The 13,252-nt window shown below is 42.3% G+C and overlaps 1 protein-coding gene across 3 annotated transcripts in view; it reads right to left on the reverse strand.

Annotated features, from left to right (window-relative positions):
* slc38a3b (solute carrier family 38 member 3b) overlaps window positions 1–13,252 on the reverse strand; it is a 63,099-nt gene that overhangs the window by 32,923 nt on the left and 16,924 nt on the right. The window contains exons 2-6 of one of the 3 annotated variants that reach the window (XM_064966886.1): window positions 9,525–9,660; window positions 7,081–7,256; window positions 5,976–5,996; window positions 5,507–5,588; window positions 5,068–5,183 (exon numbers count right to left, since the gene is read on the reverse strand). In XM_064966886.1, the coding sequence (XP_064822958.1) occupies window positions 5,068–5,183; window positions 5,507–5,588; window positions 5,976–5,996; window positions 7,081–7,196 (335 nt within the window). In that variant the 5' untranslated portion in view covers window positions 7,197–7,256; window positions 9,525–9,660. Of the gene's footprint in view, window positions 1–5,067; window positions 5,184–5,506; window positions 5,589–5,975; window positions 5,997–7,080; window positions 7,257–9,524; window positions 9,682–13,252 lie in introns of all 3 variants that reach the window. The other 2 variants (XM_064966884.1, XM_064966885.1) reach the window with 2 other exon arrangements.

Genomic DNA, 13,252 nt, shown 5'->3' on the forward strand with positions numbered 1-13,252 from the left:
GACACTAAGAAATCATGGAAATGCTGAGTGATGCTGAGAAATAAATAATGGAAACGCTGAGTGATGCTGAGAAATAAATAATTTAAATGCTGAGTGATGCTGAGAAAGAAATCCTGGAAACGCTGAGTGGTGCTTATTAAGAGATTATGTAAATGCTGAGTGATGCTGAGTAAGAAATCATGGAAACGCTGAGTGACACTAAGAAATCATGGAAATGCTGAGTGATGCTGAGAAATAAATCATGGAAACGCTGAGTGATGCTGAGTAAGAAATCCTGGAAACGCTGAGTGATGCTGATTAAGAGATTATGTAAATGCTGAGTGATGCTGAGTAAGAAACCCTGGAAACTGTGAGTGACACTAAGAAATCATGTAAATGATGAGTGATGCTGAGTAAGAAATCATGGAAACGCTGAGTGGTGCTGATTAAGAGATTATGTAAATGCTGAGTGATGCTGAGTAAGAAATCATGGAAACGCTGAGTGACACTAAGAAATCATGGAAGTGCTGAGTGATGCTGAGAAATAAATAATTGAAACGCTGAGTGATTCTGATTAAGAAATCATGGAAACGCTGAGTGATGCTGATGAAGAGATTATGTAAATGTTGAGTGATGCTGAGTAAGAAACCCTGGAAATGCTGAGTGACACTAAGAAATCATGGAAATGCTGAGTGATGCTGAGAAATAAATCATGGAAACGCTGAGTGACACTAAGAAATCATGGAAATGCTGAGTGATGCTGAGAAATAAATAATTGAAACACTGAGTGATGCTGATTAAGACATTATGTAAATGCTGAGTGATGCTGAGTAAGAAATCATGGAAACGCTGAGTGACACTAAGAAATCATGGAAATGCTGAGTGATGCTGAGAAATGAATAATTGAAACGCTGAGTGATGCTGATTAAGAAATCATGGAAACGCTGAGTGATGCTGAGAAATAAATAATGGAAACACTGAGTGATGCTGAGAAATAAATAATTGAAACACTGAGTGATGCTGATTAAGAAATCATGGAAACGCTGAGTGAGGCTGAGAAATAAATCATTGAAACGCTGAGTGATGCTGAGTAAGAAATCATGGAAAAGCTGAGTGATGCTGAGTAAGAAATCATGGAAATGCTGAGTGATGCTGAGTAAGAAATCATGGAAACGCTGAGTGGTGCTGATTAAGAGATTATGTAAATGCTGAGTGATGCTGAGTAAGAAAACCTGGAAACGCTGAGTGATGCTGATTAAGAGATTATGTAAATGCTGAGTGATGCTGAGTAAGAAACCCTGGAAACTGTGAGTGACACTAAGAAATCATGTAAATGATGAGTGATGCTGAGTAAGAAATCATGGAAACGCTGAGTGGTGCTGATTAAGAGATTATGTAAATGCTGAGTGATGCTGAGTAAGAAATCATGGAAACGCTGAGTGACACTAAGAAATCATGGAAGTGCTGAGTGATGCTGAGAAATAAATAATTGAAACGCTGAGTGATTCTGATTAAGAAATCATGGAAACGCTGAGTGATGCTGATGAAGAGATTATGTAAATGTTGAGTGATGCTGAGTAAGAAACCCTGGAAACGCTGAGTGACACTAAGAAATCATGGAAATGCTGAGTGATGCTGAGAAATAAATCATGGAAACGCTGAGTGACACTAAGAAATCATGGAAATGCTGAGTGATGCTGAGAAATAAATAATTGAAACACTGAGTGATGCTGATTAAGACATTATGTAAATGCTGAGTGATGCTGAGTAAGAAATCATGGAAACGCTGAGTGACACTAAGAAATCATGGAAATGCTGAGTGATGCTGAGAAATGAATAATTGAAACGCTGAGTGATGCTGATTAAGAAATCATGGAAACGCTGAGTGATGCTGAGAAATAAATAATGGAAACACTGAGTGATGCTGAGAAATAAATAATTGAAACACTGAGTGATGCTGATTAAGAAATCATGGAAACGCTGAGTGAGGCTGAGAAATAAATCATTGAAACGCTGAGTGATGCTGAGTAAGAAATCATGGAAACGCTGAGTGGTGCTGATTAAGAGATTATGTAAATGCTGAGTGATGCTGAGTAAGAAAACCTGGAAACGCTGAGTGACACTAAGAAATCATGGAAATGCTGAGTGATGCTGAGAAATAAATCATGGAAATGCTGAGTGATGCTGAGTAAGAAATCATGGAAACGCTGAGTGACACTAAGAAATCATGGAAATGCTGAGTGATGCTGAGTAAGAAATCATGTAAATGCTGAGTGATGCTGAGTAAGAAATCCTGGAAACGCTGAGTGACAATAAGAAATAATGTAAATGCTGAGTGATGCTGAGAAATAAATCATGGAAATGCTGAGTGATGCTGAGTAAGAAATCATGGAAACGCTGAGTGATGCTGAGTAAGACACCATGGAAACGCTGAGTGATGCTGAGAAAGAAATCATTGAAACGCTGAGAGATGATGAGAAAGAAATTATGGAATCGCTGAGTGGTGCTGATTAAGAGATTATGTAAATGCTGAGTGATGCTGAGTAAGAAAACCTGGAAACGCTGAGTGATGCTGAGTAAGAAATCATGGAAACGCTGAGTGATGCTGATTAAGAGATTATGTAAATGCTGAGTGATGCTGAGTAAGAAATCCTGGAAACGCTGAGTGACACTAAGAAATCATGGAAATGCTGAGTGATGCTGAGAAATAAATCATGGAAAAGCTGAGTGACAATAAGAAATAATGTAAATGCTGAGTGATGCTGAGAAATAAATCATGGAAATGCTGAGTGATGCTGAGTAAGACACCATGGAAACGCTGAGTGATGCTGAGAAAGAAATCATTGAAACGCTGAGAGATGAGAAAGAAATTATGGAAACGCTGAGTGATGCTGGACATGCCCCCCATCCCCCAAAACACGGGTAAATGCTGGACTATAAATTGTTCCATCCTCTATTATACTTATGCTAAAATGTTTATTATACTTTACTGAACCATTTCATTTAAGTTCTTATTCTTATATTTTATTTCATATTCTTGTTGCATTGTCGAGAAGGAACCTGCAAGTAAGCATTTCGTTGGACGGTGTATACCATGTGTATCCTGTACACACGGCTAAAACTCAAAACTTGAGTAAGGCATCGTGGAAACGCTAAGTGATGCGTCATGGAAGATCATGACATATCACTCCTGCAAGGCGAATGGGACTGGTTTCAGGGCTCCCCCCCACGTCCCCTGAGGACTGCTAAGGTGTTTGGCATTCCCAAGGGACGTGGGGGGGGGGCCTGAAACGGCTCCCATGTGCTGAGGAGGCAGATAACTTGTATTTGGGTCTCCTGGTTCTCTTGAGAAATGGGGGTTTTCTATCTTGAGTTACAGTAGGTTACCATTGAGACACAAAGAAGGTTCTGCGTCGGTCACACCAACAATGCCACAAATCTACAATATAGTTGTTCAATATAAAATAGTCTGTTTTTCCATGGGAAAAGAAAGGACTTGGACCAATGACTTGAAATGTAATCACATTTTGTTTGCTACAGGAATCGAGACTTACTTTTACCAGAAGACATGCCTTAGAGTCCAAAGTCGGTAATACTATACTTAGATGAGAAGAAACATCCTTGGGTCAGAATACACAGACAAACAAATCCATGTGAATTGATTCCTGCTTCTAACAAATACATCTATCTGAAGCTGTTGAACAATAACCTGAAGTCACAAAGCCAGAGAAATGCCTCTGTTAATGGGATTTCTTTCATAAAAGCTGCATTAGAGACTTAAACAATAGGTTTTTCTTTGCCGCAATCTCACTAAAACAATTTCTAGTAGGTTCATAAAGAAGAAAGCCTTCATGAAGACAGCTTAGTTACTTGGTAACATTTATTTTCAGGTCGAAGGGTTTCTTCATTCACCAAAGTTTCTCAAAGGTGACCTTGTTTGACATTAGTCTTTGTGGAAAAGCATAAGTTCAGCATGAGCACCATGTCATTGGGACAAAATTTGCAACAAAGATGATAACAATCACCATGGCGATGGTGATGATGCGTCAGGTGACCGTGAGCTCTAAGAAAGGGTTCTGCTGTTGACTCCATCTTTAGAGGAGAAACTCTTTAGAATCCATAGAATAGGTTGTGTTCCCATGCAGAGTTGTGACTGAAGTCCTGCTCCCTGCAGCTAAACAAACCAACACAGCATCACATGAATGGAGGGGGGGAGTGAGGACTGGAAGGCGGGGCTATTCTGGGCTGTAGCCTTTCTAGGGTCTGCTTGTGTTCACAGGGTAGGGAACAAGAGTTGGAGCAATGGGGGAGGATGGGAGGGACATGTGATAATGTTGACCACCTCACCACAGACCCCCAGCTCCACCCTGGCCCTTTCTCACCCCATCCTGGCCCAGCATCCCTCTTGAAGCAGGCAGGCTAGGCCTCTGGGCAGAGAGCATTTCTGATCGTCTCAGCTCCCTCCTGCAAGCGAAGGTTGTGGCTATTTTCAACTCCCACTCCAGCCCTTTCCACTGTGTGGTATCTATGTGCAGCCTAAAGGCTATCACTGGGACTGGGGAGTACGTTCTCCACAGGCTCTCTGCTTAGGCAAAGGGAGATCACACCACAACAAGCTGGCAGAGGCAGTGCGACTAGCAACAGACCAATGGCTAATGTGTGACTCCTACTGTGTCGGTGCTCAGTGTGTCACTTGCGGTTTCAGGGTTTTATGAGATGAGGAATGAAGAAACACTAAGCCATCTGGGGAAAGGAGAGACTAGGAGACAGTTAAGAAGCAAGGTGAAGGACTAGACATTACATTTAGATTACATTTACATTATATTTTGGTCATTTAACAGCAGTGGAGGCTGGTGGGAGGAGCAATAGGAGGACGGGCTCATTATAATGGATGGAATGAAATTAATGGAACGGAGCCAAACATGTGGTTTATATATGTTTGATGTGTTTAATATCGTTCCAATTCTTCCATTCCAGCCATTACAATGAGCTGTTCATCCTTTAGCTCCTACTAACAGCCTGTTTAACAGACACTCTTATTCAGAGCGACTCACAGTACAGTGCTGTATCGCTGACGGTTTGACTTACAGGAAGAGGAGGATGCCAGTGTTGGCCATGGCATAAGCCAGTCCCAGGATTCCACTGCCCATGATAGCATTCCCCAGGTTGAACACAGACATGCCGAAAGACGTCTTTCCCTCAAACTGATCAAAACAAATACAACAATCTCAGATTCAGTTCATTCAATACTGAGGTAAAGCAGAAAATGGCTGCTGTTCTTACATTTAGAAACTCATGCTTTTTGTCAAGTGCAATGTGACAGGCAGAATGTGTTATCAGATTCCAATGACATAGTGTGTGCATCCCAAGTGGCACCATATTCCCTATATAGTACACTTCTTTTGAACAAACCCCTATGGTCAAAAGCAGTGCACTACATAGGGAATAGGGTACCCACTTGGAACAAAGCCAGGGAGTGATGTTTGAGATGAGTTGATGTGGGGGTAATAAAGTCAGCTACACTCACATCTGTGAAGCGCATGGGCTTCCTCCCATCTCCGTTGGGCAGAAACTCCTCATTCTCCAGGATGGCATCAGGATCGTCAAACCTGGATGAAACAAAAAACCTTGTTACAATCGAAAGTCTCCAAAACCTGCAGCTTAAAATGAGGACACAAGCTACACAGACAGGAGGGAGTTAATTGTTAAAACAGTGTTAAAAAGGCTTCACTTAAAGGATTGTTTGTGAGTAATACCTAGGATAGGATAAAGTAATCCTTCTCACCCCCCCCTTAAATGATTTAGATGCACTATTGTAAAGTGGCTGTTCCACTGGATGTCATAAGGTGAATTCACCAATTTGTAAGTCGCTCTGAATAAGAGCGTCTGCCAAATGACTTAAATGTAAATGTAAATGTAGTAATGATTTGACATCGTCAGTAGGCCTACTAGGTAGAGATTGTCGGTGTGACTGTGTGTAGAAAGTAGAAACCTACCTGACGTTTTGAGTACCATTTCTGTGTTGGAAACAGAGCGTCCACGGGGCGTAGGACGGACAAAAACAAGGCAAACATGCACTTAGAAACACAAACACCACTCAGGAAATCAGACGTCAGTCACGCTCTATAAACACTTCATACTCATTACTGATGTCACTTAGCACAAGGAGGACAGGACAAGCAAACACAATGTGCAATGGTGGAAATTGAAACAGAGTTTTATGAGGTCCTTGTATAAGACCTCTACATCCCAAATGGCACCATATTCCCTTTATAGTGCACTGCTTTTGACCAGGGACTATAGGGAAAGTACCACCCTATGTAGAGAACAGGGTGCCATTTGTGAAACAAACAGTGTCTCTGTATTTTATGGTTAATTACCAGTGTTTGGAATAATGTGGATGAATATATTGTATTGACCGGTGACATTTACAGGCTGTTTAATGGGTTTTGGTTTCCACACAGGTAGATAGATGACAGCAACACATGGTACATTCACAGACTGTAACACAACACAGGACAAAGCCATTACTCTCTCCAGTCTAAGGTACTGGAATAACGAGGGCTGGGCAGAACACTGCATGCAGTGGGCAAAATAAATGTCACCACCCTTATATGACAGTAAGATCAAAACATCCCTTCAAAAACAATTGGAATGGAATATACAATGCAATGTTTCTGTGGTATGCAGTAGAGGCAACAAGATAAAAAATATATATAAACACCAGATAGGTACAGTGAAATGTGTTGTTTTACAGGGACAACCCAAAGTAGGTTGGCGCCACTGGAGCAAATTAGGGTTAAGTGGCTTGCTCAAGCACACATTGAGAGGTTTTCATCTTTTCGGCTCAGATATTCAAACCAGAAAACTTTGTAAAACTGGCCCAATGCTCTAACCGCTATAAACTGCCGCACCAATCAGGTGTAATCTGTGACTAAAGTCATTGTTTTGAGCCAAGTGTATGACCTTCTCAGCTGCTCATTGGAGAGAGATTTTTTATAGTTGTGGTAGTTGTTGAACAATTCAATAGTCTAACAACAATAAATGAGGTAGGTGTTAGAGCGGGGTAGGGAAAAGAAAGGACAGGAGAAGTAAACTCACGTGTCTAATTCCTCTGCCATGGTCTTCATGGACACATACGTGTCATCTTCTAGGTCGTGACCTTTCCCATTGGGCGATTGTCCCAAGATGCTCATCTCTGATTGGTCTGGCTCCATGCTCTAAGCAGCAGTTATGGTACACTGTGTGTGGTCCTCTCAGTCTGCTCCCTCAGGTATCTAGAGCAGAGAGAGAAGGCATTTCATTGACACAGATCCCACAATTACTCCCCTATCTGTCTTGTGTATCTACAGGATGCAGTGCACATATGTATAAATAGGCATTCAGTTTAAAAAAAAACATTCAACAATAAACTTCAACGGCTAGTCTCTCTCTGCTAATGACTGTGTGCATTTCGCTACACTCGCAATAACATCTGCTAACCATATGTATGTGACCAATAACATTTGAATTTGATTTGTGGGGACTCATTTATTTACACACTAAAACTTTCACTTCAACATCCAATATCTGACCTGTTTCACACACTTGCTTATGGTATAAATTATTCTGAATCAACTCAAGCTGCGAAACTATGCTTTTTGGGCAACTACAATAACAAGTAATGTAAATAGGTCCAAAGCGTGGGGTCAAAGTTTGTGTGTTTGAGCCAACGTCACATCATCATTTCACCGTTTGCTCATGGTGTTCCACTCAGTGATGTCACAAGGCCTGCCAGCTTCTCAGAGCTGAGAACGGAGGTGGTTCAACTTAACCCTCAGTTCAGGTCCCACGTAATGTTGTCACACAGACATTTTCCTCCCACGCCTAGCCTATGTACACAAACTACACCAGCCACACATAACCTACCCAAGTAGCACATACCATGTTGGAATTTCATTACTTCAGCATAACATTTCCTACATGTTTCCTCGTGGTTCTATTTAGTCATATTCTCAAATTGTTACGAGAACGTTAATTGAACTTTCCATAAAAACCACAAGAAAACTTTTGTAACGTCCAAGAATATTATATGTAAAAACATATACATTCTGTTCTCAGTATCAGAACTCAGGATAAGACACAGGTGCAGACAGCTAGAGTCACAGATGTGTATTGACCCAAACGGGGCAGGCAAAAGACAGGTCAAAGGTCCATAATCCTAGGGCAGAGTCAATAAGGTCCAGAACAGCAGGCAGGCTCAGGACTCGGACCAGACTGCTCAGACCAGACTGCTCAGACCAGACTGCCCAGACCAGACTGCCCAGACCAGACTGCCCAGACCAGACTGCCCAGACCAGACTGCCCAGACCAGACTGCCCAGACCAGACTGCCCAGACCAGACTGCCCAGACCAGACTGCTCAGACCAGACTGCTCAGACCAGACTGCCCAGACCAGACTGCTCAGACCAGACTGCCCAGACCAGACTGCCCAGACCAGACTGCCCAGACCAGACTGCCCAGACCAGACTGCCCAGACCAGACTGCCCAGACCAGACTGCCCAGACCAGACTGCCCAGACCAGACTGCTCAGACCAGACTGCCCAGACCAGACTGCTCAGACCAAACTGCTCAGACCAGACTGCTCAGACCAGACTGCCCAGACCAGACTGCCCAGACCAGACTGCCCAGACCAGACTGCCCAGACCAGACTGCCCAGACCAGACTGCCCAGACCAGACTGCTCAGACCAGACTGCCCAGACCAGACTGCTCAGACCAGACTGCCCAGACCAGACTGCTCAGACCAGACTGCCCAGACCAGACTGCTCAGACCAGACTGCCCAAACCAGACTGCCCAGACCAGACTGCCCAGACCAGACTGCCCAGACCAGACTGCCCAGACCAGACTGCTCAGACCAGACTGCCCAAACCAGACTGCCCAGACCAGACTGCCCAGACCAGACTGCTCAGTCCTGACAAGACAAACTGGCAACAGACAAGCAGAGAACACGGGTATTAATACAATGGGGATAAAGAGGAAGATGGGCGACACCCGGGGGGGGTGGAGACAAGCACAAAGACGGGTGAAACATATCAGGGTGTGACACTCAGCATCAACAAAACTCTCTCTCCACTACATCTTGTTAAGTGTGTGTAGGTGTGTTGGCCACACCTGATCTCAATGAGTGCTTGTTTCCTTTAAAATGGGGTCTGTCTGAATAGGCTAAAATAAACAGTTTTGTATGTGTAAAAAAACATGGCATGCTAGCTCCAGCCATGTGGCGCAGTGGACTAACTCAATGGATGAGGACAAGGAAACCAGTTTCACTAGTTCAAATCTCACAATCTCACAAGAATAATTGTGTTGGCATGCTTAATGAAAACATTTCCACCTGTGCTTTAAAAAGTTATTATTTCAAAAATGTCAACAAGTCAATTTAAATACATTTATTAGGCCCTAATCTATGGATTTCACACGAATGAGTAGGGGCGCAGCCATGGGTGGGCCTGGGAGGATGAATGAGTTTTTCTCCACAAAAGGGCTTTATTACAGACAGAAATACACCTCAGTTTCATCAGCTGTCCAGGTGGCTGGTCTCAGATGATCCCGCTGGTGAAGAAGCCGGATGTGGAGGTCCTGGGCTGGCGTGGTCACACCTGGTCTGTGATTGTGAGCCCGGTTGGGCGTACTGCCAAATTCTCTAAAACGACGTTGAAGGCAGCTTATGGTAGAGAAATGAACATTCAATTATTTGGCAAAAGCTCTGGTGCACATTCCTGCAGTCAGCATACCAATTACACGCCCCCTTAAAACTTGAGACATCTGTGGCATTGTGTTGTGTGGCAAAATGACACATTTTAGAATGGCCTTTTATTGTCCCCAGCACAAGGTGCACCTGTGTAAAGATCATGCCGTATAATCAGCTTCTTGATATGCCACACCTGTTCAGTGGATGGATTATATTGGCAAAGGAGAAATGCTCACTAACAGGGATGTAAACAAATTTGTGCACCAAATTTGAGAGAAATAAGCTTTTTGTGCATATGGAATATTTCTGGGATCTTTTATTTCAGCTCTTGAAACATGGGACCAAGACTTTACATGTTGCGTTTATATTTTTGTTCAGTATAGATAAATCCTTAAGCTAACATAGCTGGTCATGTTACTGTAAATGTTTCGGGTTTTGACCATGGTCTGAAGGTATGGAGGTAAAGATGAGAGGTTGAGTTGGAGGGTAAGGAGATGGAGACGACTATGATATACGATCTCTGTCTGAAAGGTCAACACACTAAACCTGCAGAGTAATAATGTATGTGCGGGTGTTAACCTTTCTGCAGTGATGGTATAGTTACTCCCCACCAGGTTGCATGCCCTCAGTGACAACGATTCACCTCATTTCCAATTTCCTCTGTGATCTCAGAGGCTCACAAGGGGTCAGTTCCACAGACAGACAATGGGCAGTGTTGTTGTGATGGGAGCAGCTTCCCGGGTGAAGACAGCAGACAGCAGACCCATTGTGTCACCACAACAAGTGTCCCCCTGCCTGCCAGAGTATCTTTAGTCGCAGCTCGCCACACAGCTGTTCATCAATCAACCACCACTCCAGTTTCAACAGTAAAATTACAATCTGTGATCAGGGAAGTCATGCACCCCAAAAATCTCAGGGGATGTGAGGATGGCTGGGGGGTGGTCCAGAGGGGGGGCTGGGCCCTCTGTCCGGAAGTTGGAGCAATTAGCATTTTTGGAACACCTCAAACAGCTTTTTCCTGCAATCTAGAGCCATAATCATTACGTGTAATTCTATGTAAAATGTGTATATTCTTCTGCACATCTAAGCATACTTCTTGAGCTGTCTGTATACCCCTGACTGGTGGTAATTTTTTTAAAGAAACTAAAAACTTTTCTAAAATCTGGGTGAAAGATTGAAAGGAATGTGAATCTTGTTCAGTACGTTTAGTTATTACTTACTTTTTAAAAGTCTATCAACCTTGTCAACAGGCATACCAGCTAGCTGAGATAGTTAGACAAGCTAGCTACTCTAACTTGATTTGATTTATTAGGGTCCCCATTAGCCAATGCTAGTTTTAAACATAACGAATAACAATTTACATACATTTAAAAACATGAACATATAGTGTGTGTGTGCGCGCATCTATCATAGGCCCGGGCAACACCAGTCCTCAAGGGGCCTGATTGGTGTCACACTTTTGCCCTAGCTAACCCTCCTAACAACAATAATCAAGTAATCATGATCTTCAATTTAGATAGCAATTAGTTTAAAATCAGCTATGTTTGCCAGGGATAGGGGTAAAGTGACACCGTGTACATTGTACAACACCGTTTTGCTGTTCACTTGTGTTACATTCCCACAAGACAAAAACAAAATGTTGCTCACAACGAAGGGAACTAACAAAGAAAATCACTTTAACAACCAAAACAAAAAGGGCTTCTGAAAGGCGCCCATGTATGTACCCACTGAAAGATGTCAAAGCCACTAGTAAAGGGTGCTTAAAGACACCCGCCATGGATGCCCACTAGGTTAGCTAATATATACTGAATAAAAATATAAACGCAACATGTAAAGTGTTGTTCTTGTTCCATGAGCTTAAACAAAATATCACAGAAATGTTCCATACGCACAGAAAGCTTATTTCTTAAAAATGTTGTGCACACATTTCTTTACATCCCTGTTAGTGAGCATTTTTTCTTTGCCAAGATAATACATCCAACGGACAGGTGTGGCATATCAAGAAGCTGATTAAACAGCAGGATCATTATACAGGTGTACCTTGTGCTGGGGACAATAAAAGGCCACTCTAAAATGTGCAGTTTAGTCAAACAACACAATACTACAGATGTCTCAAGTTTTGAGAGAACATGCAATTGGCATGCTGACTGCAGGAATGTCCACCAGAGTTGTTGCCGGAGAATTAATTGTTAATTTCACAACCATAATACGCATTCAACATCATATTAAAGAATTTGGCAGTACGTCAAATTTTGGAAAATGAGAGAGAAAGATCACATCACATTGCATGGCTGGGTGCCAGCAGCGTTTTGCATGCGCAACAGCTTGGAGCAGACATTTCTCTCTCTCTCCTATAGAAGAAGCTACAGTCCCGGTTGAAATATTATCGATTTATATAATCTTTATGGCACAAAAGGAACATTTATTGTGGAACTGGGAGTCTCGTGGGTGCAAACATCCGAAGATCAAAGGTAAGCGATTCATTTAATTGCTTTTATGACTTTCATGACCAATCTACTTGGCTGCTAGCTGTTTGTAATATTTTGTCTATTGAGAGATATGTCCTTACATAAACGCTTGGTATGCTTTCACCAAAAAGCTTTACTGATTAACAACAAGCTAAACTGTGTTTTGCTATATTGCACTTCTGATTTCATAAATTAAATATTTTTAGTAATTTAATTTGGAGATCTACAAATCAGCGGATGTTGACGAAAATGATCCCGCTAACAGGATGGATGCATCAAGAGGTTTTAACAAACTATAGTTTTGGCAAGTCGGTTAGGACATCTACTTTGTGCATGACACAAGTCATTTTTCTAACTATTTAAAGACAGATTATTTCACTTATAAGTCACTGTATCACAATTCCAGTGGGTCACATACAGAAAGTTGACTGTGCCTTTAAACATCTTGGAAAATTCTGGAAAAGGATGTTATGGATTTAGAAGCTTCTGATAGGCTAATTGTGTAAAGATCCTCTTCGTCTGATGAAGAGTAGTCAAGATCGGACCAAAATGCAGGGTGGTAAGTGTCCATGTTAATATTTATTTTAACTCAGAACACTAAGGCAAAATAACAAAGACTAGACCAACACGAAACAGTTCTACCTGGTACAGAGACAGAAAACAACTACCCACAAACACAGGTGGGAACAGGCTACCTAAGTATGGTTCTCAATCAGAGACAACAATAGACAGCTGCCTCTGATTGGAACCATACCAGGCCAAAACACAGAAATACAAAACACAGAACAAAACAGAATGCCCACCCCAACTCAAGCCATGACCAAACCAAAATAGAGACATAAATAAGGAACTACGGTCAGGACGTGACAAATTGACATAATTTGAGTCAATTGGAGGTGTAGCTGTAGATGTATTTCAAGGCCTACCTTCAAACTCAGTGCCTCTTTGCTTGACATCATGGGAAAGTCAAAAGAAATCAGCCAAGACCTCAGTCAAAAACAATTGTAGACCTCCACAAGTCTGGTTCATCCTTGGGAGCAATTTCCAAACGCCTGAAAGTACCACGTTCATCTGTA

The sequence above is a fragment of the Oncorhynchus masou genome, chromosome 5 (assembly GCF_036934945.1).
Source record: "Oncorhynchus masou masou isolate Uvic2021 chromosome 5, UVic_Omas_1.1, whole genome shotgun sequence".
Taxonomy (NCBI): Eukaryota; Metazoa; Chordata; class Actinopteri; order Salmoniformes; family Salmonidae; genus Oncorhynchus; species Oncorhynchus masou.